We start from the raw sequence: 26,707 nt of genomic DNA on the forward strand, positions 1-26,707 counted from the left end.
CTTCTTACTAAGAGCAGAAGAACAAAGGCATGAAGTTGCCATCTGGGATAAATGGAACAAATGTCACGGCCTGCTCTGGCTCTAAGCCACTATCACCACTGACATGTCATGTTTCAAAGAGTGTCTCACTTCAAATTAAAAGAATGGAGGCTTAAAATTCTGAAAAAGAATAATTTACCAGTGATAAAATTGTCCTTTGGTGCCTGTGAATACCTCAAGCCTTTGGGTATAGGGCTCAGGAAAGCAAGATGTCCATAATTATTTCATCTTAAGTAATGAATCTTTTTGAGGCAGTAATTAGTTTGCTTTTTTTATTTCTTGATTTTTTTTCCTTGAAAGTGTTTGGGGTTCCAGAAGAAGGCTGTCTTTGAAATGCTCTTAACCTATCTTACAGATCTCTTGGGACCACATCCATTACCAAAAGGATGGCTTTGACTCTGTAAATCAGAAATCAGACAGGATGCATTGTGGGACTGACTACAGGATACTGTATGAGAAAGCTGAGAAACAACAGGGCTGAAAGGGATGGTGAAGACTATAATGAAAGTTACATGTCACTTGTTCTCCACATGACCATTGACCTTGAAAGATTCTCAGATGGTGAATCTGTTGCTGTATTGGTAACCAAAGTCATTTGCAAGAGCACAGAATAAGTGGTGTTCCAAACGCCAGCTGGTGGGTGGCTTGCTGCTTGTGTCTAAAAACTCCTTTGAGGTGATGTCTCCACTTCATAGATATCAAAAAGGATTTGAAGTCCAGCATTTCCTTTGAAATTTGTATACATCATTTCATTGGCTCTCCAAAGGACCTATGAAGTGGTTGGGAAAGAGATCTGCATTTCTTATTAGTTGGGGTTACTATGACTGTAATAAAAACCAAGACCAAAATAACTTGGGGAAAAGGTTTCATTTAGTTTAGAGGTCCTAAGTCACAGCTCACTGAGGGAAGCCAAGGCAGAACTCAAACAGGAACCTGGAGGCAGGAGCTAATGCAGAGGACAGGAAGGAGTGCTGCTCACCGGCTTGGCTCTTCAGGGATGGCTCATCTTGCTTTCTTGTAGAACCCAGAAATACCAGACACGGGACGATGCTACCCACAATGGTCTAGGCCCTTCCCCATCACTCACTAATATAGAAAATGCACCACAGTCTTGTCTAGAGTCCAATCTTATGGAGGCTTTTTTTCATTGAGGTTCTCCCCTCTCAGATGACTATAGCTTGTGCCAAATTGACATCAAACTAGCCAGCACACAATTGACCCCTTGTCAAATTGACACATAAACACTTCTCTGTTAAGCTATAAACTTTCCTTTCTTGTTCATCTCCAAGTTGACACCTTAACATCGACATTACAGTATAAGAATTTTCATACACTTAAGATGATCCGTAGCTGTACACATTCAAACACTTTACAAGCTATCTCTTTAAAACTAGTCTCTCTTAAACTGCAAAATCTCTGTAAAATTCCAAAATCTCTTCGAACGTTCAAAGTCTCCCAACTGTGGGATCCAGTACAATAAAAATTAAACACTTTCTTAATCTAAGAGAGAGAAAAAAAACTGGGCTCAGCTACAATCAGATCAAAACAAAACCAAAATCCAATAGTGCAAATAAATCAATGTTCAGTGTGTGACTCACTCATGATCTTCTGGGCTCCTCCAAAGGGCTTGGGTCACCGCTCTGACTCCACCCTCTGCTTCACAGACAGATTTGCTCCATTGCAAGGCTGATGCTGTTTGTTCTTGACACTTGGTAATCACCGTGAGGTAGTAAACTTCTGAGGTCTTGTTCCCATAGGACTTCACTCACCAATGACCTCTCCTATGCTCTCTGCATGGTACCAAGCCTCAACTCTCTTCATGAACGGGAACTGAACGGGTGTTCAGTCCTTTGTCTTTAACTGTTACCAAGGCTACCCCTTCACTGATGGCCTCTTCTAACTGCCCAGAGTGCCCAGCTCCAGTTGCTCTCCATGACCCATCCATGCCTTCTAAACCATTACCACCCAGGAGACTATGACACACTACTACTGTGTTTGGCTGCCAGCACAAGGTACAATCTTGGCCACCTATGGTACATGGCTCTGTGTGCTGACCCTGAAGAAATGTTACTTTCCAGATTTCCCTTCAAAGATTCTGGTATCTTCTTAATTGCCAGTAATTTCCCAGCTCCATCTAAGCAGTATCAATTGTCCCACTGAAGTAAGGTTTCACATTCAACGGTGCTGATCTTTTGCTAATCAGAGCTAATTCTCCAGCCCCAATGGAGAAGAACCACAAAATCTTAACTCAAAATAGTAAATGGCCATGGAAGAAAACCTCCCTCTGATACTTCACAGTCTAGACCTTGATCACCAGCCTTACTCTCAACATTCTTATGTACTAAGCTCCTTCAGAACTGCCCACTGAACTCTTAGCATTCAATGGCCTCTCTAGCCCAAAGTTTCAGAATCATTCTATAATCCTCCCAAAGACAACCTAGTCAAACCTGTCACAGAAACCCCCCACAATCCCAGCTTGAATTTCTGTCTTAGGGTTACTATTGCTCTGATGGAGCACCACTACCAAAATCAACATAAGGAGGAAAGGGTTTATTTAGCTTACATATCCTGAGTTCATTGAGGGAAACCTAGATAGGAACTCAAACTGAATAGAAACCTGGAGGCAGGGGCTGATGCAGAGAGAGGCCCTGAAGGAGTGCTACTTACTGGCTTGATCCTCATGGCTTGCTCAGCCTGCTTTCTTACAGAGCCCAGGACCACTACTATCTTAGGGTGATATCACTAACAATGGGCTAGGCCCTACAACATCAATCACCAACTAAGAAAATGCTTGCCTCTACACCAATATTATGGAGACCTTTTTCTCAATTGAGGCTCCTTCTTCTCCAATGACAATAGTTCATGTCAAGTTGATATAAAACTACCTAGTGTAGGGTCTTCATTCTGCAGATGAGGAAATCAAGGTACTTGGAAGTGTAGGTCCCTGCTCAAGGCCATAGATATAGTACAGCGTCTCTCTCCTGAACTTGAATCCAGAATTCTTCTGTAGGAGATGGGATAAGTTCTCCACTGCCACATGACCACAAGGGTCTGCTGGGACTGTCTGTGAGGGGTCTGTTCTTCCCTCTTTCCTCTCCTTTCTACTTCAGGGGTAAGGCCAATGCAAAACATATTTGTTCCCTGAAAGATTATTTTTGCCTTTATGGTCTATTTGTGTTCCTCTGCTCTGGCATATTGGTGAATTCTGTTGTGTAGCTAGGTGCTTTTTATGTAATCACAAAAAGAAAATAACCCTATGACTAATTAGGCTGGAAGATTGTTGAGAAAGGGATTGAATACTTATTTGCTTTTTTTCATTTATCATTTTTTGTCGTTCTTGGAATATAATAGACAATAATAGTGATTGGACAAACCTTACTTAAGTTTCAAAATTACACTATTCTGAAAAAAAATCCAAGGTGGTAAAAAATAGAAGCTCAGTTTCTGTCTTCAGTCTTCAGAGATGATTTCTTGAGGCAATGAATGGCTTCCCAGGTCCTGTGAATCATGTGATGATTATGAATACTTGGGAGACAAAGGAACTCTGGGAAGCACTTTGTAAGATGGGTTTACCAGTACTCCCATTTTCAGTGTGCCTAAGCTCCCTTAGTTGATGCCCTGAAGAGCTGGCATGTGCCCACCATTGCCGTAGTCCAGATTCTTTTATTTAACAAAGTGTCAAAAACAACTTTAGATGGAGAAAATAAGTTGGGTGAGGAAAAAAAAATCCATGAATCCCAGAATAACCTCCAGTTTGGTAATGATTTATCCTGTTCCATTGTTAATTTTGCAATTAAGCAAGAGTACTTTATATGCCTGAATGACCCATGGATTGTATCTTAATCAAATTAATGTGTCTGCAGCATCAGACTGATCCAGTGCTCAGCTATTAGAATGAAAGATGATCAAAGTCCGTGTTTTCTCCCTCCTTCCTTTTCTTCCCTTCAAACCCTCTAATCAAGAAAGGTCAGCTGTGAAAAGGCTGTCATTTTGATGACTGCCATGAAATCCTATTGGTTAAAAAATGTGAGAAGCCGCCCCATCCACCCCCAACCCTGGTCAAACCAACTGTAAATGTGTGTGGCTCTGGAGTTTGGATGAAAAAAAAGTGTGGTTAATTCTTCTTGTTACGTACTTCCTGCCACTGACATTTGTTGCTGTTGCTGTGTAATGAGGTTGAGGCTGTGTAGGTAAATGCAATGCATGTGACCTATATGTGTACTGCTCTTTGTCACGACTCGTCTCCACCAGCACTCTGGAGCATCTGCGAGGGAGAAAAGGGAGACCAAGAACATCATCTATAACCTGCATGTCCTTGTAGCAACTGTCTATAACTTTTGTCATCTAAGTTTATGATAAGACATCTGAAAAATATGATATGTGTTTTTAAAATTATATATCAATTTAAGATTATAATTGTTATTTGATTTAGAGATAGGGCCTGTGGTTTGAGTCAGTCACTATTTATTAGTACCGAAGCTCTACACAACGAATTCCTGTAAGGACATCAGTAACAATTTCCTTGTTCCATCTAGTCTGTTTTAAGCAGTAGACAAGCCCATTTAAAATAGCATGTTAATTAGATCAAGTCACATCCCTGTTTGAAACTTTCTGGTGGCTTCCCACTGACCTCTTCACCGACATGTAAGTTCAGAGTTCCTCCTATGGCTTAGAAAGGCTCCTCTCCTCCAGCACCGTATCTTTTTAAAAATTTGTCTGCCATTTCATTGAGAATTTCATACATGTAGACAAGGAGATATAACCATACACACTCCCCACAGCTCCCTCTTAACATCATGTCCACTTCTACTTTGAGCCTGCCATTTTTTTTTCTGTGGTGGGCTAATCTCTTTCCAGCCTCAGAGGCTTTACCCAGGCTATTCCTCCTTCTGCTTGAGCTCTTCTTGGTTCAGTTACGAAGGTTATGTCTTTTGACACAACTCCTCTCTCCTACCTTGAAGAACCGTGCTATCACTTCTGCTGTTTCACCATGGCCTCCCAACTTTGCAAATGTTTCTGTCCTTCTTCATATTGGTTTGTTTGCTGGCCAATATACTGTTTGCATCTTTACCTAGTCCTGGGTATCTCAGAGAAATGTCACATTGACTTCCATAGTACTTAAAACCCTTAGCCCCAAAATGGAGACTTCCTATGACATCATCATCCCGCAGGAAGCCATGAGATTCACGCTGATGTTTGCTTTGCACTGAACTTTGAGATGCTGGGGTGTCAGCAGGACATGTGAGGGGATTTTTTTGTATTTTTTTTCTTTTCCTCCTCTGTTCAAAGTTCAGGAGCTCATGCATTAGACATTGCTGTTGCTTTCAACATATCCCAGGTGAGGTTACCTCTGCTGCGGCTGCTCTCCTTTGACTGTATCAGTCACTGTCCTTCCCTTACCTAAGGGGCAGTCCACAGAGAGCACTCAACTCAACTGTTGGACATGCTACCCTACAGTATTTTCTTGTCCTCTACACAGGGCAACAACGGTAAAGGAGATGCTCAGAAACCATTGGGGAAGGCATACAAAACGTCACCGCTCTCCCAGTTCTTTGTCAAAAGACTGAGGTATGATCCTTCCCATCACCTCCTGAGATGCTATGGCCTACGTTTATTCCCTTGTGCTTTCTCAGAACCCATAGCTCTGACTTCTTGTAATAATGTCTCCTGAGATATCACTGCTCTGCAAATAGTTGCAGGAGCAGGAATGAACTATGTGTGTTTTCTGCAAATGATTCTCGGTATAAAACACTGGTAAAAACAACCTTACGCAGCCTGAAGACTAAATTAAATTATTTTATTCGTACAATTAATATATGATTAATTATATGATATAATTAATATATATTATATATAAAAATATATTTTATATATGATAGTATTCCTTTTTATAATATTGATTCTGAAGAAAAGTCAACTGATTATTATTCTGCCACCTTTACTAGTCTCTGTTCTCTAACTGCTCCAAAATCCATGTGTTTGTACCCAGGATGGAATAGAGACTCAGTTTCTCTTTGCCCACCTGATCACAGGGAGTGTTGGTTTAATTTAAAGTAAATTTCAAGAGCATGGACCTCAGCCTGCCATCTTCATGTCAGCTCTCTTCAAGCCTAGATTTCAACTTGTAGAATTATGGTAAGTGAAGGGGGCTTAGTGGCAAGCAAATTCAGACTGCCCTAGTGAGTCACAGGTAGCAGTTTGGTGGACTCTTTGGTTAGAACCGTGTCAGTATCTGGTTTTATAAGCATGTGTCTTTTCCACTTCCTAAGGAAATAAAACCCCAGAAAGAATATGAGGTGAGCAGAAAAGAAACAAAGATGTTGCCACTCAGCTACTGGCACATCATGAAAAAAGAAAAAATAACAGTGTAAAACTATTTACTCTCTTCCTTGGGCCTGGAAGGAAATGGTTGAGTTTTTAACCAGGAAGGCAGTTGCTACTGTTGTCAACTGTTTTTAATAACTGTTCCCTTGAAACGTTGGTGGTTCTCCTGACTCTGAAGAAGTTTTGTGGACAGCAGACATGGAAGGTCAGCCAGTCAAGTGCAAGGGTGCCTGCCTGGGAAGCATGGTAAGATTGTAACTTTAGAAGGGGGTAAAAGAACGGCCCAACTGGCTTTCCAGCTGTTTCTCTCCATGGCCTGCCAGCAGGACTGGGCTTTGGAACCTGTTGCCTTTGTTTTTATGGTTCTACCAAGGTTCTCAATCTGAGAAAGACACTTCCTGCTCTATGCAACAGTCCTCTTTCAAGATTTCTGGTCCCTGAGAGGAGGTCCTAGCCTAGAAACACAAAGTTAGCCCATTTGAGTTGCAGAGTGGGGATGAAACGCCAGTGTCGCCATCCCCCTCAATGTGAGCACAGCCAGTCCCATCACCTGCCTGTTATACTGTTCCTTCACAGGATAGTCGTGCATGCATCAGAGAGGCTGCAGAAGAGACTGCCTAAGACAATGACAGAATGCCTTCCACAGGACAAGAATCAGTGCTGGCTGAGCAAGGAGAGCAACATCAGGATAGGGGTGTGTGTGTGTGTGTGTGTGTGTGTGTGTGTGTGTGTGTGTAGGTGAGGAGCTCTCTTACGGATGAATTTGCAGGTAAAGGAGCCTCAGGCTTGCCGTTAGTGTAAACAGATATAGAGTGTGCTAATGTACTATTTTGAATAAACCTAAAAGCCCAGGGGAAGAATCCCATTTTTCAAACATGCAGGATTTTTCTTTTCTTTTCTTTTTTTTTCTGTTTTGCTTTTCATTGAAAACGATCTTTTCAGCAAAAGAGCAGGAGCACGGAGGTAGCAAGTGCGGAACTGGAACTGTGTTGATACCCGATAGAAGATCGATGCCCCACTGTTGTTACCATTTCTTCAGCAAAGACACGGAATATTAAGAGATACAATGAAACTGAAGAAGTGGCATGCGACAGTTGGTGATGATGCCGTTAGAGCACGGTGGACCATCGGAAGACATGGGATGCTAGCTGTGGTCAGGGACCACTGCCAGGAAGGGTGGCAGCTAAAGTGAAATCCAGGCAGTCAGCAGAGTGGTCCAGGGAGAGAAAAGAGCACGTGTGAACGTGCCAGAGACCCAGGAAGCACACTAATAGATGGAGTACTGGAGGAACTTTGGTTGGACTGCAGGAACAGAGTTGGTAGGGTTCGTAAAGCAGGAGACTTCTTTTTTTTCTTTTTTTTTTTTTTTAAAGTTCTTTTTTTTCGGAGCTGGGGACCAAACCCAGGGCCTTGCGCTTCCTAGGCAAGGGCTCTACCACTGAGCTAAATCCCCAACCCCTAAGCAGGAGACTTCTTGTGAGTACCTGAGAAGCCACACTGGGAGATTAGCCTCCAACCTAGGACCACTGAGTGTTTTGTTCAAGGGGTGATCACTGAGAGCAATGCTGGCTGTAGGGCCTGTCTAGACACAAGTCAACCAAGAGAGGAAAATGGCCTGGTCTCAGACAGCCGTGATGGTCAAGGTGGGGACAGGAAGAATTAGGAGATGTTTTGACAGTCTGTTGACAGATCTTGGCAGTAGGGCAGTGGGGTAGATGTCATGTGGTTTAGCCGGAAGAAACCTTTGGGGTTGATACCCAGGCATTTGATGTGGGTACTGGGTGCCATTCAGAGGGGCAGGAAACCCGTCAGGGAAGAAGCGGCCGTTGGGAGACAGAAGTGAGTTTGGCGTGGAGATAAAGATTTGGGGGTTTGGCATATACATCATTGTCTCTCAAAATATTTTCCAGGTGCCGTCTGCATCGCACCCACCTGTGGTACTCAATAAAGAGGTTGCCAGGGAAGGGTTTCATAATGGTAAACAATTGGTAAATATTTTATCTATGAAAATATAAGATCGGACGTTCTTTCATAAAAAGCATCAGGAACTAAAGGTTTCTGGTGGGGAACATGCAGATAATGCTGGAGAAATGCGAGAGACTTCTTGTCTTTCTTCTCTGGTCTCTTGTTTCTAGGGCTATCGGGTTCCACACTCCTTTGCGGCCAGAATGTGCTAATTTTGTTTGTATTGGTTTTCTTTGGGAGGGGGCGGTGCAGTACAAATGAGGCCCCGCCCACTCCTTTTCTCTTCTTCTTTTTTTTTTTTTTTAGTATAATTCAAGAGGAGGGAAAAGCTTTCATCGAAAGACCAGATGTCTTCTGCTGTGGTCTTTTTTTGTGGTCGTTTCATTTTATTTTATTAAAAAAAAATTCTCTTGCAGATGAAGCTCATTTAAACACAATGGCAAAGCCACAAAAGGCTCTGCTCAGAGGAACTTCAAACTGGGCTGGACTCAGCCAGAGAGACCAAACAAGGGGATGTCCTGTCCCTTTGGTTGCCCCCTTTCAGGGGCCAGAGCAGCTGCATTTCAGATGCAAATGGGAGATGGAGGGTGGGCGGGGGTGGGTGGGTGTGGGGGCGCAATGGCGCTGCCCAGGAAGCTGGTGTGCAGGTGTTGAGGATTCCAGAATCAGTCCAACAACAGGCTTGGGGAACACAGAGCCCACAAAGAGGCCTGAGCGCGCCTGCAGCTGCACTGGGCATTCCTGTTTGTGGTCATCAATGGGCCCTGTATTGAAAATATGAGAGGGAGCAACTGGCACATTCAGAGAAAGGAAATGCCTTGGAAACGGAGTGAAGGCTGCAGGGGCTTCCCCTTGACCCAGCTCATTGGTTAAACCCACGCCCATGCATAAAACAGATATTTGAAATATGATATTACAGCATCCGAGATCTGGAAAGAATCCAGGGGGATCATCGAGTCCACCTGTCCCTAGAGATGAGAAAGGCCTCATCAAGGGCCAGTGACTTGCTCCGGGCCACACCTTGTGTCAGTGAGAGAGAACTCAGGAGGGGAGGGGCATGCACTGGGCTCTCTCTGCTCTACATATTAAATTTTTGCACGTATTTTTCTTTGTACAGTTTTCAAGGAAACCTGTGAGATTATCTTCATAATTTCTTTTTTTTAATATGGGAGAATTGAGACTAGTTAACTCATAAGATATCCCAAATCAAAAAGTGAATGAATAAGTCAGGATTTGAATCCATGTATGAATTTGTATGTTACTTTCCTCCAAAATCATCTCTTTTGTCATGCTTTATTCTTGATGCCTGGGCAAGTGTAGTTTTCTCTGAAAATGACACACATCTGTCCACAGGCAAATGCTATTTCTTTTCCCATGTGTAAAATTGACTAACCTGCATTTAATGCTGAAATGTGGACCATTTGTCTTCAAATATATACCCTAAAGTATTCAAACACAGCGACTGTAGTGATCTCGTTCACATAATACGCGTCTAGTAACTGCTTGGATTTTTCATTGTCCTTTTTTATTTGAAAGGTTACTGTTTCCTAGAGGCAGAACCTGCTTATGTCCGCTGGCCTAGTGTTTCTCTGAATTTTATGTCTTTGCATTATTCCTGCACTCTTGAGGCGTATTTGCAAACCCTGTCTTCATGCGTCTTGGTAGAAGTAGAAAGGATGCTGTAGGCAAAGCCCTTGGTGCTGTCCTATAAGTCAGGAAACTGACGGCCAGAAGAGATTCTAATTTTCCCCAAGAAAACTAAGCTCAGGTCTTCTCACTGCAGAAGCTGTTCAGTGAAGGACAGACTGATGATAGAGCCTGAGAGACCGGAGCCATCAACACTGCTAATCACACTTCTCTTTGAAAGATGCTGCCTTCTGATGTGTACAACTACGTATGTATCATCTGCAGAGAGATCAGAGTGACGATGCGTGGGGGGGGGGTGTTGGCGCCGGTGCCAGGAGAGGGAGGGGACAGGAGAGAGAAACTGAGAGACAGAGACAGACAGTCAGACACACACACACACACACACACACACACACACACACACACACACACAGAGACAGAGAGAGAGAGAGGTAAAAGAGCGCTTGTGGGTGTCACCTCAAGGTGTGGGTGGTACTGGAAGGGAAGGGAAGGGAAGGGTTGGTTGTGGCACGGTGACCTAGAAGAGGTGAGACTCTGTGGGTGGCTTTCTTTGCAGATGTATCAACCTCCGCCTGCCTGAAGGCTGTGACAATCCTTGGGTGAGTGCCTTCAAAAGAGCACCCAGTGGGTAGAGGACAGCAATGATTATGCTGATGGCAGGGCTAGGGCCCTCTCCTAAGGTGAACCTGCCTGACTCTGGACACTGGTTTTGAGCAGTTTTGTGACTTTAACCTGAGTTTCTGAGAGCAGCTATTTTGCTGTGTTGGTGGACCCAGGACCTTTCTTTGGGAAAATTAACCCAGCAGTATCCCCTGCTGATTAATGAGGCACCAGTGTGACCTGTCTGTCTGAAGAATAGTACAGCAGTATATTTGAGACTACAATGCTTGTGTGCTGTTTAGATCACACACCTGTGTCATGGACAGAGCACTGGGGACCACAGAACACCGAGACCATAGAGTAAAACAGGCTTTATGACTTCATGCCTGCCTTTGATAGTTCCCATTTTCAACAAACATTTGAGTGGGTTTCCAAGGATCTCTCAGTCCTCGGAAAGGACTAAACAAGAAAGAGAAAGAGAAGGAGGGGGGAGAAAGAGAGAGAGAAGGAAAGAAAGAAAGAAAGAGAGAGAGAAAGAGAGAGGGGGAGGGAAGGAAGGAAGGAAGGAAAGAAAGAAAGGAAAGAGAGAGAGAGAGAGAGAGAGAGAGAGAGAGAGAGAGAGAGAGAGAGAGGCGCATAACCAAGCCAGCACAACAGGGGCTCCCACAGGAGAGACAGTGCAAGCGAAATGAAAACGATGGGGAATTTTGACTGAGAAGCACACACCTGAGAAAAGGAATGGCGGGTTGGAAGATTTGGAAGTGGGAAGGTTGTAGTGCGATATGCGACTCGGAGGGCTGACTGCACTCTAGGGTGTGTCACTGTATGTATGAATTTGTGGGGTGGGGTCAGCAGGCCAGACCGGCGAGGGGAGAAACAGCCATAATGGATGACGGTGGTAATTTGTCTACACCAGCTGCAGGAGGGGAAGGACAAGAGAAAAGATAAGAGAAATCTTGGAACTGGTGCTCCTCTGGACACTGGAGTGACTGATGGGTCCAGAAGACGGATTCTAGCTTGGGTGATTAGGTAAAAGGTGGCACAGTTAACCATCAGAGGAGCTGAATGTGGTGTGCTCATGTGCAGACACACTGTTTGCCCAATGCTCAGGGATGTGAGTTCAACCATGGGTGAAAGAGACAGTCTGGTACCCAGCAGATGCAAACTGGTTGGGGATACAGGATGTACTTAAAAAGACAGTCCATCCACAGTGATATTCAAGGGTCCAATACCCATCTAACCCACCCTAGAGAACAGAGGATGCTGAGCGCTGGTATGCTGCAGCGTATAGGAAGCACACTATGAAGTAAGGCAGACAACACAAGGAAGCACCCAGGCCCCGTCTGTGTGGTATCGGGGCCACAATAGGTACCAGATCAGATCTCTTTGTGTTAGAGCTTGTTTCAAGATACAGTGCGCACTCATTTCCTCTTCGCCCCCACCTGCTTCCCACTATCGGTACCTCCTTGCCTTAGTCACCGAACTGAGTCATCTTTGAGGCGATTCCAGCCACCTTTCCCTCCATCAGGGTGCACAGTTTGAGAAGGAGCAACAGGGCATAGGTTTTATCATATGCTGGCTGGCTGGGAACATGGAAAAAGGTCTCTTACTCTGGGTTCTAACCCATGTATTACTCTTGGGTTCCCAGAAGTTGATGTCTATGAATTTTTGGACAATAGGGAAGGAAAAATGTGGTGGAGATTGAATCTGTCTTGTGGGCTCAACAATTGTAGAACTTGTGGACCCATTCACACGGGTCATAGACAGTGGCGTTATCCTCAGTGGGGTTAAGCCTTTTCCCAAGGCTACATGTATGCATGGCTGTAATATTTCAAAGACCACAGTGCTGTATAATATTTCTTTGCCTCCTCATATCACATCCAGAGGAGAATGGTTTTCAAGTAAACTCATGATGAGTACCTACTATGTGCGCCACCAACTACTGTGCTAGAGAGGTTTCTGTAGGACTTGTACTCTTAAGAAGCTCAGCATCCCTTGTCCCTTGATTTACCCTTCAGTATTATCTGAGCCTTGCCTATAAGTGGAGTCCCCATGGAAGCTGTTTAGGTAGGTGATCAGAGCAGAAGCTAACACTGGATACGGGATGCTACAGAAAGACATAATGGGTACTGACTGCTTAGTGAGGAGTTTAAGGGAGTTATCTCAGGTTTTTTAGATAGATCTTGTAGTGCAAAGCTTTTGTAAACATGGAATCTGGGGCAGGAAACCAGGGTCATGGAAACTCAATGCACTGAAGAGGGGGGACTATAGGAAATGCCAAGTATTAGGTTAGACACAAAGGGGCAGCAGGACAGTTAATAAGTGATTGAAACAGGCTTTTAAGGCACTGTCAACAAGAGATGAATTGCTAAACTTTTGAATACTTGTTCTTCTGACAAATAGTCAGTTATTGGCTGTATGTATCCTTGGTTCTAGATGCTAGGCTTTGTTTAGGGTGTGGCTAAACAGCAAGACGGGTTTTGACATCAAGGAGCCCAGAGATTCATGAGATGGTCACATTTAACAATGGTTTTGAAAACGTGTATACCATGAAAAGTGATGGGAAAGGCCACGGAATGGGAGTGCGGCTGGTATTTGTGAGAAAGGGAGGTGGTGGAAAAGCCCCCTTGAAGGATTAGTGTGAAGGCTGAATCTGAAATACAGATAGAGGTGTGTGTGTGTGTGTGTGTGTGTGTGTGTGTGTGTGTGTGTGTGTGTGGTGTGTGGTGTGTGTTGAGAGAGTGGTGGACACAGGGATGAGCAGCACAGAATGATGTTTCAGAATGATGACCTTAACAAAAGGAATCAGGCGATAGGATAAGTAAGCCAGGACAGAAGAGTCTGGAAGGCGGCCACACTCTCCTCACACCCTTGGACTCAGTGGTTGGGTCATGCCCTTGAGTTCATTCTAAGAAGCAGCTGCTGAAGCCCTGGTCTTTGGCTTTACGGTGCTTTTCATTCTTGTTTTTTCTTAGTAATCAGAACTTCACTCATCAGCATCTTCTCCTAGGATAAGAGTAGCGCACATTCCTGGTACAATCCTAGAACACACAGGAAAGGACAACATACAAATTGTCTATAGACACAGGACAACAAGCATTGGAGTGTTGATGTTGAAAGTCAAAAAGGGGTGTTGTAGCTTTAATTGACCCTGTCTATGCATACACAGAACACGGGAGTTGAAACTGTCTGTCTCTAGTGGACATGAGTGGCATTTCATTTCCACGCCTACATATATCTCAGTAAGAGCTGGCTATGGATAGGTGCTTATGTGTGCTCCTTGGAACACTCTTGAGAAGAGAAAATTACCTCCATTTGTCTTCATTTCTAGGCACGGTCTTCCAAGGGGTTCAAGCAGTCTAGCGTGGAGTCAAAGTATGTCGTATACAAAGATCAGTGTCCAAGATGGGGTGAAAAGTCTAGAATCCCAAACTCTTAAGTACCACTTTCAGAGAGCTAACCCAACCCAGAGTTTCCCCTTTGTCATGCAAGAACCTAAGGACGCATAGGTTCTTTAGTTTCATAGACAAATGCAGAAAGAGTCCCACAGTCCTCAGGAAGACCTCCCATTCTGGGTCTTTATGTACAGTGACACTTCTCAGAGTGTCGTGTGCTGCAGGGACACCAGCTCTGAAGTCGGGGTATACATTTGTCTTGGTTTCACCATGTATTCTCTGATGACCTTGGACACAGGCACTTCCCCAATTGAGCCCCATTGTTTCACCCCTAAATCAGAGCAGTTGGTGGATAGCTGCTGAAGGCCTTGCAACCCTCACCCAGGACCTTGGGCAGCATTTAAGAAGGATTTGGGTTAGCTGACTGGTGGACTGGGTTGTCAGATGGTGACTGGATTCTCTACTCTGTGGACTGGAAGGGTCTGCTCTTAACTCTTGCCCACCACACTGAAAACGATTTTCTCCACACTTTCGGCACTAACATTTTATGGATGCCTTCTCCACGCTTTGAACAGTTTCAGTGGACGAGGCCTCTGCATCTGTGACAAACAAAATTTGATGTAGAATCTCAGCAGCAGTGTTCATCTCTTGCGAACCTAGAGAAAGATGTCAGATAGCATGAGGAGGCACTGCCAGGGTGTGGATAGGCAAACTGACTGGGTCCAAACCAACAACTCTTAAAACTTTCCCTTTCACCTCCAGGAACCAAAGATTTCCCTCAACCAGGAGCCTAAGAATTAATTCCCCTGCCAGTTAAGAGTTTGCTTGTGAAATTTACTACTCTGTCTATTTTTACATATCCACCATGATGCACGTACATGTATAGTATATGTATGACTTGACATCTGCGTTTTCCCTGGTTGTGATACCTTTATTTGATGTAGCCAATCTCTCAGGTATCTATGATTGATTCGTTTGGTTGGTTCAAAGCAGGGATGAAAATTCTCTAGAACTTGAGTGCTGTAAGACAGCCAGTGAGGAGTTGTCGGATCTGTCTTGTGCTATGGTAATTTTAAAAAGTAGATTTATCCTCCCGGTCTCCCAACTTGAATCAGGGTAATTCTCCTATATACTATTTCCTTAGCTTTTCATAAGACTACAGTGATGTAGGCATGGTGTCTCGGGAGGTCAAGGCACGCATATCTCTGTGACTTCAAGGTCAGCCTGGTCTGCCTAGTGAGTTTTAGGATAGCCAGGGCTACATAGAGAGACCCTGTCTCAAACAAAACAAAACAAAACACATAGCGAGATAGATGGGACTGGACAAGGAAATGTGCTTAGAAAACCACTCAGGTAAGAAGCAAATGCCAGCACTAAAGAAACTAACTACACCTGACCAAAGTTGCCTGCTGTGACTGTGTGTCTTATCATTCACAGTACAAGTGCAAGGAACCAGATCCTCAGAAGCTGACTTCCTCATGCTTCTGGGTTGCTACTGGGCCTGGGTTTGTGGGTGACCTGGACAGAGGCCCACCACGCAGTTGGCTTTCCTTTCCTTCATTATGAATGTTAGCCTTCTGGTGAGACACTTTTACTCATGGCTCGCACATCTGGTTTTTTCTCTGCCCCTTTGAAAGCCTATTTCATGGTTCAGTAGAGCAGAGTTTGATCCAACAGCACTCTGTCTTGGTGGCTTCAAAGTGCAGCCCCCACCCAGCCTCCGGTTCCAGCTGGGTTTCGGGCAGTCAAACTTAACAGTCTGATGATTAAGTGAGCAGCACTAATAACACAGCAGTCAGACTTGGCTCCAATACCCTCCCGATGCCCGAGCCTCGTGCTCGAATAGAATGAGTAGAAAAGGATACATTTGCAATCCCGAAGACTAAGAAGTCCTACTTTGTTCTTTTATAGCCAGATAGGACATGGAACCAATTTCAAGATGTTACAAACTTGTGTTCTATAGATCACCTCTTAGACTCCATATACCAGACTAAAAGTGAACTAGAATCACTAATTCAAAATAATCCCAAAGACAACCCTTCCTTCTACGTCTGAACTATGCCACTGTCCAAAGTGTGTGGCACTTTAGTTTTTCTTCTCAGCATTTATTTAAAAAACTTATCTAGCTCTGGTACCTTGGGATCTAAGGTCCACAAAAATGGAGTGTCCTAACTTGTTTCTGTCCCATTTCTAAGGGACATTCCTGGCACAAGGACCCTGCTGTGACGTGGCACTACACTTCCAGAGTGCAGCACCCTCAGATGCTTTAGGAAGAGAGGCATCATAGTTCACATCAGGACAATGCAAACTGAGCTATGCATTTACTGTAATTCTAATCAGATGATTCTATAATTGGAAGGACACCAGTGGCATTCTGTCTTTGGAGTCTTCTCCATTAAGCGACTGAACAAGGGCCAGGGGACCTTTGATTGTCCCAAATGCAGATCCTGAGTGAGACTCTGAGATGTGTGTGTCATTATGTTCCAATTCTATTATAAGATCTCATCCCTCCTCCTCTCTTGGTAAGATTACTGAATGCTAGTAGCAGTCATTCCCCGTGCACTCTCAATAAATTCTTCCTAAGTATAATTCTAGTTATAGAAAACAAAACAAATCTCTCTCTCTCTCTCTCTCTCTCTCTCTCTTTCTCTCTCTCTCTCTCTCTCTCTCTCTGTGTGTGTGTGTGTGTGTGTGTGTGTGTGTGTGTGTTTGGAGCAAGGGGTATCTGTAAGTATGTGGATAAATATTTTAGGTAAATATTTCCAAATCTAAATCAGTCATGTATGGTTATGTGTCTGAAAGTAACAAAAATACGAATTGTAGTTTATGAATCTCTGACAATACCTAAAGTAAAAATAGATTAAAACATCATGGGCAGAAATGTTGCAGAGTTAGCTTGTGATTGAAGCATTGTAAAGTGTTGTGAGCAATACAGAAATAAATCAGGTATAGACCTGCACCCGAAACACTGATGACTTAGAATGAGAGAGATAAATTATGATCATAAAGATTAAAAAAAATAAAACTAATCTGAGACAGAAAGCTCATGGCCATGGCATTTGGAGTTGGAGGAAGAAGAGACCTCTAACTGGCAAGACCTGGCTGGATTCTTGGTGGAGGTGAGATTTTTTTTTTTTAAGCCAGACTTTACTGGATGAAAAAGACTTGACTCAGAAGCAAAAAGGAAGAGAAGAGATTACAGGATCACAGGCTGGTACAGAAGTAGGAAGACATGGAGCTGGTGAAGATTCCCTCCAGGAGTTAGCCAAAGATGTTATAGCAGATGCCTGTGGTTCTCATTAAAATATAGTTCTCATCTAGGGCAGTCTGGATGGGCCTGATCTTCTGCACTCCTAATAAACTCCCAGGTAATGTTTCTTCTGACCTTCTGGGGATCGTCTACATCATAGGGAACCCTTGAAGTATCTCCATCAGTAGAAGAGTGTTTCTGTTCTCACCTCCTGCCTTAAAATGTCCCTTTAAGGCAGTGGCTCTCAATCTTCCTAATACTTCAGCCCTTTAATACAGTTCCTCATGCTGTGGTAACTCCCACAATCATAAAATTCATTTTGTTGCTACTTCATAACTCTGATTTTGATACTGTGGTGAGTCTTAAATTCGAACACCTGATATGCAGATATCTGATATGTGACCTCTGTGAAAAGGTCGTTTGCCCCAGGCCTTGAGACCCACGGGTTGAGAACCTCCTTTCAGAAGCCATTCTGATGTCCGACACACATGATGACCGGTACGGCGAGGGAGGTTCCTCTGAGCATTTGCTTTGCACTGCCTTCCTCTTCTTCTAACGAACTAAGGAACGCAGATGGCAGGGGAGTGCAGTAAGGGTCAGGAAGGGTCACACACTAAGATCTTGGTGCTGGAAACTAGACACTGTGCACGCCAATGCAAATGCTACTCTGGCTTCACAAATGGTCCCTTGTCCTAAACTGTTTCCCGAGGGGAAAAGGTGAGCAGATTTGCTCCTGTATGTTTGGCAAGGACTAAAATAATGCCCTCTGGCTTGGTAGTCGATTAACTATTATCTTAAGATGACACCGGTTGCACATGAGGAGAAGAGAGGGAACAAACAGGAGAGCTAACCCGAGTTCTTCAACCTTCCTGACAGCAGGAACACGAGAGGTGAATCCTCTCCTTGTTCCCACTCAAGCTCTGCGTAAGAATCGAAGACCTAACAGGCGTGAGGGTATTCTTTAGATCTTGAGGCTAGCCGGCCATCATGGCCACCCCTCCTTAGGCATGGAGATATTAGACTTTTCTCATATTCTGGGTGTTGTTAGTGGAACAAGTTAGTAACCACGGGAAAGGAATGTGACAGCATCAAGGTCCAGGCCTTTTGATGGTTCGGCAAGAGTTTGGTCCCTCCCTCCCTTCAAATCAGGGTGCCACTGTGGCTGCCTGTCAGACTTACCTTTGTGTGTCTGGCTGTGTAGCTTCCTGTAGTCTCTGGGGACATGTTATAGGCAGTAGTATTGCCACTCAGACCATCCCCTGGGAGTACCTTAGGGGCTCGATATTCAAATGCCACATCTGTTTCCTGAGTGCTTTGCTGCCCCTAAAAGATCTTTGGGGCCATGTCCCAGAGCAGGTATGTAGGCAGGGAGGAGAATTCATGAGGTAAAGGCAGCGACAGAGCTAGTGGGAATATAACAGTAGCCATCTTTTAGGAAGAAGCATGCCATGCAAGAGAAGTCAAGGAGGCATTTCCAGAAAACCCACCCGCAAAACCAACACCTGGATCAGGAAGCTCAATTTGAGGGGAAAATCCATTGCATGTGTAGTTAACAGCATCGAGTGCTCTTCAGATACAGTGGTTAGCACCATGGAGGTCAGGTTTAGTCCCAGAAACCTTTGCATATGTAGAAACCAAAGCACTTAGCAGGAAGGGCTTGCCCTGGTCACTCTGGACTGAGGTAAGACTCCTCCTCCATTTCATGCTGTTGGAGGAGGGTCATCATTTTTGCCTCTCCCGGTTTCATGGTCTGCAAACCCAAGAAAGAGCTGGGATACCCTCCTCTGTCCTGTAGAGGGTGAGCGGGGATCCTGGGCCAAGGGAATCTGCTCACCTGAGCCTCACACATGGAAATCAGACCTTCTCTGCTAGCCTCTCTGGAGGAGAGTGCAGCTGTGCTCGCTCCCTCAGACTCACCTGCCCAAGAGAGAATCAATGAACTTTTCAAGCAGTTAACCACAGAATGATGCCTAGGCCTGTTTTCTCAGCCAGGTGCTCCAGGAGGGAAGTTGTATGAGTCACTGTCGGCCAGAAATGTAAATCTGGCCCGAGGTTTCCTTTGCAGTAAAATCCAGGTCATTAATAGTAGTGACCATCTGCATAGCACGTTACACTCACAAAGCACTTTACATAGTCATTTGCTTATCACAACTGTTCAGAGGCCTGTTATTGTTGTGCCCATTTTACAGATAAGGAAGACAGACCCCAGAGGAATCCTATCATGCCCAAGGTGACAGGAAATTTGAGTGACAGGCCCTAGGCTTAGTTAAGTCTTGGGACTTGATAATTCACGGTTTATATCATGTCTCCTAGAGCTTCATTCCCAAGAGCTGTAAACGAAAGCAAGGAAAATCAAACAGCTTGGCACACATTGACTTGAACTCCATGTTTGAAAAAGTGGTAATCACAGCCTCCGTGTGGTGTGACAATCACGCAATGCCCAGAACAGGCAGGAAATGAAGGCTACCCTGACCTTACTTATATTCCCACCATCTGGACGTTTCCGTGCCAGCATTTCTTCGTAGTCCTTTCAGTTCTTTAAGGAAACAAACAAAGCAACAAGCAAACACAGAGTCCATTGTAGGTCAGCTCTTCCTAGCTCTCTATCTCTCTGTCTCCTTCCCTCTTCCTCTCCCTTTCTCCCTGTCTCTGCCTCTCTCCTCCTCTCTCTGCCGCCCCCCCCATCACTGCAATTACCATCCCAAAGTTGATGTGTTCATCCCCCGTGTTCAATTCCTCCACATGTATCCAGGACGATGTAGAGTATTGTTTTATGTTTCAAAAATGTCACGAATGATATAATGCAGATTGGTTCAGAAAATCATCTTTTTCTTTTAATGTTGTTTCTTTAGGTATGGCAATATTGGTACCTTACTTAGCCCGAGTTCTACCCCATCACATCTCTTTGGGTAAAATACGCCACAATTTCTCAAGGAATTCTGTACTGGTAAGCTTTTAGATGATATTTCCCTCTTAGAAGCAATGATGCAGAAAATATCCTTATAAAAGCCCTTTGTGTATTATGCAGGCATTTCCTTGGTTGTACATGCACGAGTAGAGCTTCTAAAAATAAGGTGTGCCTAGCCTAGCCTCGCCTTTGTGGGCATTGCCGATTTCTCTCCACAGTGGTTATATCTATTTATACTTATGTCGGCTTTTACCTTATAACTGCTTTACTGTCGTCTAATATCACCGAATTCTCCCACTGTCAGACGTAAAACATTTTGGCCAAGGTGACTGCTATGAAATGGCATCTCTTGCTTTTCACGTTAGTGTCCCTTCGGCTGTTAGTGTGTGCTTAGGCACCACTCACCTTCCCAGCTTTGCACATTGATGTATAGTGTGGTCACTTCCTATTGTCTTTCATTCCTGTGGCCGTGTAGACAGTTTTCCTCCTATATCCCGGGTACTTGTCCTTCGTCAGCCACCCAGGCTGTTAATGCACTCCCTGTATCTGACTTGGATCTTAGTTTGGCCCACTGCCCGGTCACATACCCTTGCAGGCTGTCAGCTGGCCACTGCACCCATTTGACTCTTTGGATCATAGCAACACTGTGGTGAAAGCCGCTTGGAGCTGTGCTTTGGAAAGCCTGCGTGAACAAATGTTCCCCCGCTCTAAAGATCCACAGTGAACTAGGGGACCATGTTCTTGCAGGGGAATCAGGGAATGACCTGCTTTGCTTGCTCAGGATTCTCGTTTGCTAGTACAAGTGTGTAGTCAAAGCAAATGAAGCAAGTGTCAGTGGAAAATAACCTTAGTCATTGAGGGTTGTTTGGGCTGTCTGATGGCTACTGTGGTATGTGGATGGTTTCCCTTGTCACAGTGAATCTTGGCACAGTTTGTCTATGTGGTTTTTTATAATTTGTAGACCTGCCATATACGTGAGAATACCTGAAAGAGTTGTCGGGCTCAGTGATCTCTCCTGTCCCCATCCACGTCTTGAAGCATCTTCCACAGGGGCCCTGGTGCCTGGAAATCATCACCAGAAGGTAGGAATGAGCAGGGACTTTGAAACACTTCTACCTTTGCAGGTGTAGGGTCACTTTAAGGGTTTGTTTTTCTCTGGGTGCTTCAGCTATCCCCAAAGGAAAAGTAGAACTCAGGACAGGAAGCACAGAGCGCCCAGAAGGATGACTTTAGAGTGTAGGGCTATTTATGCAGCCTGTTGCATGGCTTCCATACTGTCCCATGGGGAGGGAGGTGCTGTGATGTGCAGGTGCTCTGACTAGGGAGCGCCCATGTGCCATCACTTCCTTGGAAGCCCATGGGTATGCAGGAGCAGAGCTCTGGGATCAATTATGTTGGTAAAACTACAGAGGCCAGGAGTACACCAGAAGCTCTGTGGCTTAGAGAGACTCACTGAAAAAGAGACCTTATGTTCCCAAGTGGAACCCTGTGGCCCCAGGGGAGGTGACCCCAGCTGTCTGGTTGGGCAGCCAGAGCACCAGGGCTAGGGAGCCAGGACACACCTTCCGTTCCAGTTGACTCACTTGAGTGGCAAATTCTTTTCTCCCTCACCAGCCTCTCATCTTCAAAGGGAATTCATTAAGCCGTACCATGCCATCAGCACTTGGCCAGGTGTCGTATTGGCCCATTAGGTGGACACAGGCCATAGCCCTAGGGAGCGTGCCAAATGAGGTAGGGAATGGCAGCTGAGACCTATTGACATCCTGAGATAGTTCTGTGGCACTTTCTATAACCACCCCCAGCTGTTTCCAACTATGTGTATGGGAGCTTTCCATACACACAGTGTTCTTCCTGTCCCCTGGCTTTTGCTCACTCTGTCCCCTTTGCCTGGAATGCTCTTCTGCTGCCTGCTTTACACACCCATAAACTCACTCCTAGGTTGAGCCTTCTCTGCTAACCCCAGGCAGAATTATAACTATAAATTCTCTATGCTGCACAGTGCTCTCTATAGCTAGTAAAGCACATACTTCTGTGCCGGGGTCATGGCTTTCATTACTATCTGCCCTGAGTGTGAATTCTACTTATTCATCCTCTTTTCCCAGCCAGAATGAGTTAGACACTCAGCAAATGTGTGCTGAATGAAGAGAAACAGTCCATGGCTTGATTTGACCCTACCTTGTGGTATAACTGGAAGCAGGACCTATCTTTTTGAGTCTTGAGTTTCCTTTACTACAGAATGACTATGGTGGGGCTAAATGAGAAAAGGCCTTTGAAGATTTTATAGGCCTCATTGTCTATGACTCTTGTCCCCTATTGGAGAAAAGAGTTCATCAATTAAAGACCAAGATAATGTTTGACTAAAACCCAACTTTCCCCTCCCACTTATGTCTGTCACCTTTCAAAAATGTATGTATTAGCAGTTTTCAAATCTCTGACTAAAGTTTCAGGAGGTTTATCGAACTGATTGATTACGGAAAGTATGTACCTTTCATCTTCCCCGGGGGGTAAAAATGAGGCTTAATTGATTCCTTGGAAGGTGTTTCTAATTATTTTTTATTTGATGGATTTGTCCACCTGGATGTTTGGGTGAAGGAACTATTGTATAGCTGTGGCTGTCATGCCGACTGTCTCTCTTCTTGTCACTGTGCAGGACATGATGTGCATGCATCAGACACCTCAGAATTCCTGCCCCATGAGGCTAGTGTGTTTCCTCTGTCGCACCTCAGAGTTTCTGTCCCTTGAGTAACAGATTTGGACAGAGGATCAAGTATTCCACACTCTCTGAAAGTGCTAATGACCCCTGACTCTGGTCTCAGACTTCACGTCTGTCTGTAAAGTGAAGCTGAATGGAACCATCACTGACCCATTTTTACAGCCGAAGCTATGTATAAGAAAGCTTCAGTGAGTTCACATCTGCTCACGTGACTTAGAAGAGCGTGGCTTTGGGGAGCTTCATTGACTGATTCTTCACAAACTTACAGATGATTGATTTATTGGCTGGCTGCTTTCAGGTTGCCAGTTTTGTTTTTTTTTTTTCCCAAAGCAGATGAATTCTATTAGAAGGGAAGGAAAAAGAGACTCCCAACCCAGGGCTGACTTTGTGGGGCCAAGTGGCCTCATACATTAGCGAGAGAGGAAGTCATCTTAGCTAAACCTGCCATTTGGTGACTTATATCAATAGCCTCTCACCAGGCAAGTAAGTGAATTGTTGAAGCCTGAAGTAGGGCTTCCTTCTGAGAGTCTGAGAACATTCTGAGTGCTGGGTACTCTTGGGGTACACCACAGTAGCCCCTGTAACTCTGCACAGGAAGCAAGAGAGAAGAGAGGTGTTTTTTGCAGACCTCCCTGGGATTTGGTGCCCATATCTGTGAAATAGGGTAGTAAAACTTCTCCCAAGTTGCCTTGGAGGACATTTGTGATGATCAGTCTCTCTGGTGGAGGTGGCACACTCTGGATTTAGAAAGGGCTAGCTAGCACCATCTCACTGTTGCTTCCTTCCCTACATAGAGAAGACTCTGAGTCTCCAAAATGGGACCTGAGCTTTACCTCAAGAGACCATGTACACTGTAAATGGCAAATAACTACAGTCCCTGACAGAACACTGAAGATGATAAAAAAAAAAAAAACCGATTTCTCAATTATAAAACTCTCTATTGGGATGACTTGCTATCATCACTCCCACCAGCAGCCTAAGGGTATTGCTGAATAACATCAGAAGAAGCTATCCATCCCTTCTACTGCTTGCCCTAGTCATAGCACCCCCTCATCTTGAGAGCAAGGCCTTCTTGGGCTGAAAGTTGCAGGCAGACAGGGCTAGAGCACCTCAGCTCTAGGTTTCACCTCAGCTCTGACTTTTTGGCTGCCTATTTTGAGTCTAGGGTATGTAAACTTTAGACTTAATTTCCCAAGTCATCTGAAACTGAACATGTTCCAAAGTGAACTCATTAACTCCCCTCCAAAATTGGTCCAGCACCCATCGTCGCTGTCCTAAACTGTCCCACACACAAGCTGCCCTTGCTACTACCTCCTGCCCATACCTTGTGTATCCTGGAGACTCCGCTTCTTCATCGACAGCCTTCCTCTGCTTTTGGCCCATCACCACTGCTACAGTTCAGAGCCCGTCATCACTCACCCAAACACTATTGCAATGCCTTCTCAGCTTGCCTTGTTATTTCAACCTGGCTCCAAACTGCCTCTCTAGAAACTCAGTTCTAAAAAACAAAAACAAAAACAAAAACAAAAACAACAACTTTATCCTTCTGAGACTCTTCCAAAGGCTGCCCATTGCTTTCAAGGAGAAATCTACACTCAGGAGTTGAACACAAACACTTCCACCTGCCTAACCGCAGCCTCATCTGCTGCCACATGCCTCACAAATTCTCTCTCAGTAATGCAGGCCACTGTGCCCTCAGCACAGCTCCTCCCTAGCTGTTAGCACATGGAGCACGCCTTGCCCTGACTATTCCTTTTGCTGGGAAGTTCCTCTTCTCCTACAAGCAAGCTTGAGTTCTCCTATTCTTGGGCACTTGCTCTGTCCCAGTGCAATGACCATCAGTTAGGTTCTTCTGCCTCCAAATGCCTCAGAGCCTGTGTGGATCTTAGTCTTATCCCAAGCTGCTGTAGCTCTTCATTTAGCTTCAATTTCCAAGATGATGAAATCCTAAAAGACACAAATGAAATCACGTGTCCATTCCCAGCTCTCTCTATGTCTACTGTAGCTGGAGCCGATACGTGTATGTTGATATTGCAGATGGATACAGACATTGAACAGTTTTTTTGGTTGCTTGTTTGTTTGTCTGCTTGTTTTTGACAGGGTCTCTATACATAGCCCTTACTGTCCTAGAAAGTAATTTGTAGACCTGGCTGGCCTTGAACTCACAGAGATCTGCCTAGTGTGGTGGCCTCCAGAGTTCTGGGATTAAAGGCGTGTGCTACCACACCCAGCTGAGGTTGAACAGTTTTTGACACGATGCCTATTAGGATAAGTATAAAAGACATTGCATTGGCCAACAGAACTTTCCTCTAAGGAAATGTGTGAATGGACAGTGTTTTAGGTAAATGTGTCCAAAATTGTCTCTCTGATGACGATGGCCTTTGGTAAGGGCTAGGCAGCTGTCCTTCAAGTAGGGTGGCATGTCTATGCATCTTGACCACCCTGTGTGTGGCAGGATGGGCAGAGGTCTCAATCTGCTAGTAATGAAGGAGGAAAGAGCCTACCCTGGCAGCGTGTTATAAGAGTTCCCACAGCACAGGCAGGGTCTCCCCTAACAAGCATTGTTTCTTATTGAGTGTCTGGGTTGATCAATAGAGAATCCTTCTTTGGGCCCACTCCATCAGGTCTCATGCAGAGGAATTTTTTTTTATGGGGGAGGGGGTCAGTTCTACTTGTAAGTAAATTAATGTAGACAATTATTTAAAATGCAGATTCTCAGGTCCCCATAATGCGCTTCAATGTTGACTGGGGCCACATCCTGCTCTTGGTGGTTATGATAAAGTCCTGTCTGGCAGAGTTTGGGCTGAACATTGTTTTTTAAAGCTCCATGGATCCCTGCTGGTGTGAAGGCTTGTGGGCAAAAGCAGTTTCCAATGTCCATCGGCCCTGGGCAATAGGGCTCCCCTAGGGTGCTCAGGGGCTGTTCTGCTTGTCTTACAGGCCTTCTTGAGCACAGCTATACTTAGCAGCAGACACACTACAGGGGCCCGGACTCCAGAAATAGGATCTGAGTTGTGGGGCAGGGCCTATCTGCCCCAGCACGGAGTCCTATTATCATCAGTACTGAAGCTGAGGAATCAAAATGTTCGAGTAATAATATACAAGTAAATATACAACAGTTCAAAGCCAACCCAAGCTTGCTGGTTTCAGAACTCCTGCCCCTGTGTTAGCGCTCCTAGTCTCAGTTGTAGTGCTGGGAGTGAGGCAAAGGCAGAGAACTCTTCCCATTTTACAGATAGAATCAGGGCTCTGGAAAACAGGCCACTCGTACAAGTGTCACCGCTGAGATTGCTTATAATCCGTTCCAGACCTTTCCCTCCCCTCTTCCTGCGAGGCTCCATCCTACCCTGTTTGCTCAACTCTTCAGTCATTAGATTTGAAAACCAAGGGTCACACTTCCCCTCCCCCACAAACATACTCACAATGTCATGACGGGAGTTTAGAAGCCAGCAATTTTGACAAATACACAGTTAAGATTCTATCCGACAATGACCAAGACAAGTTTAAATAAAAGTACGAATTTTCATTTGAAGCATCCGAGGAAGACATTGAGTGGCTTTGTTTATTAAAACTCGAGTCGAACAGGCTTTCAAAGTACGTTGTATTAACTAATCTTCCAGAAGTTTCCAGTGGGGAGCAGAGCTTGACCTGCCTTGTACCTACATGTGTGGGCCAGCTGTGGGCATTTTCTCCTCACCCGGTGTTACTGACATTGTGGAATCCATAGCGCTGTGGTGCAAGTACTTAACAGCCAATCATATATTTCGTTTTGTCTTATTTTATTTTTATTTATTTATTTTTAACCACCATAAAACCAGTCGTTAAACATTTCCCAGCCACCCAGGCTTGCAGTTGATTGAGAGTGG

General features: G+C 44.7%; 1 protein-coding gene and 1 long non-coding RNA gene across 20 annotated transcripts in view; one reads left to right on the forward strand and one right to left on the reverse strand.

The window, feature by feature from the left end:
* Positions 1-330: 330 nt before the first annotated feature.
* LOC120095687 (uncharacterized) lies at positions 331-24,502 on the reverse strand. Of its 8 annotated transcripts, none has more exons than XR_015633158.1 (5): positions 24,166-24,502; positions 21,113-21,190; positions 19,055-19,137; positions 14,513-14,626; positions 3,785-4,303 (listed from the first exon to the last, which is right to left on the reverse strand). XR_015633158.1 is itself a non-coding variant. In XM_087577237.1 (4 exons), the coding sequence occupies exons 1-4, from the start codon at positions 24,194-24,196 to the stop codon at positions 4,167-4,169; spliced, it is 360 nt and encodes a 119-aa protein (XP_087433363.1). In that variant the 5' UTR covers positions 24,197-24,502; the 3' UTR covers positions 331-4,166. The 8 variants fall into 8 exon arrangements, 1 of the variants encoding a protein (XP_087433363.1); XR_015633157.1 differs by lacking the exon at positions 3,785-4,303 and adding an exon at positions 13,349-13,616; XM_087577237.1 differs by lacking the exon at positions 19,055-19,137 and having other exon boundaries at positions 331-4,303.
* The window catches only part of LOC103690608 (uncharacterized), a 67,795-nt gene continuing 49,218 nt past the window's right edge, over positions 8,131-26,707 (forward strand). For 4 of the 12 annotated variants that reach the window (XR_015633169.1, XR_015633165.1, XR_015633175.1 and 1 more), the window contains exons 1-3: positions 10,476-10,574; positions 20,073-20,167; positions 21,090-21,210. This is a non-coding gene — a long non-coding RNA (uncharacterized LOC103690608). Of the gene's footprint in view, positions 8,203-9,012; positions 10,223-10,435; positions 10,575-20,072; positions 20,168-21,089; positions 21,211-26,707 lie in introns of those variants that run through there. The other 8 variants (XR_015633171.1, XR_015633166.1, XR_015633174.1 and 5 more) reach the window with 6 other exon arrangements.

The sequence above is a fragment of the Rattus norvegicus genome, chromosome 11, assembly GCF_021556685.1.
Source record: "Rattus norvegicus strain SHRSP/BbbUtx chromosome 11, alternate assembly SHRSP_T2T, whole genome shotgun sequence".
Classification (NCBI taxonomy): Eukaryota; Metazoa; Chordata; class Mammalia; order Rodentia; family Muridae; genus Rattus; species Rattus norvegicus.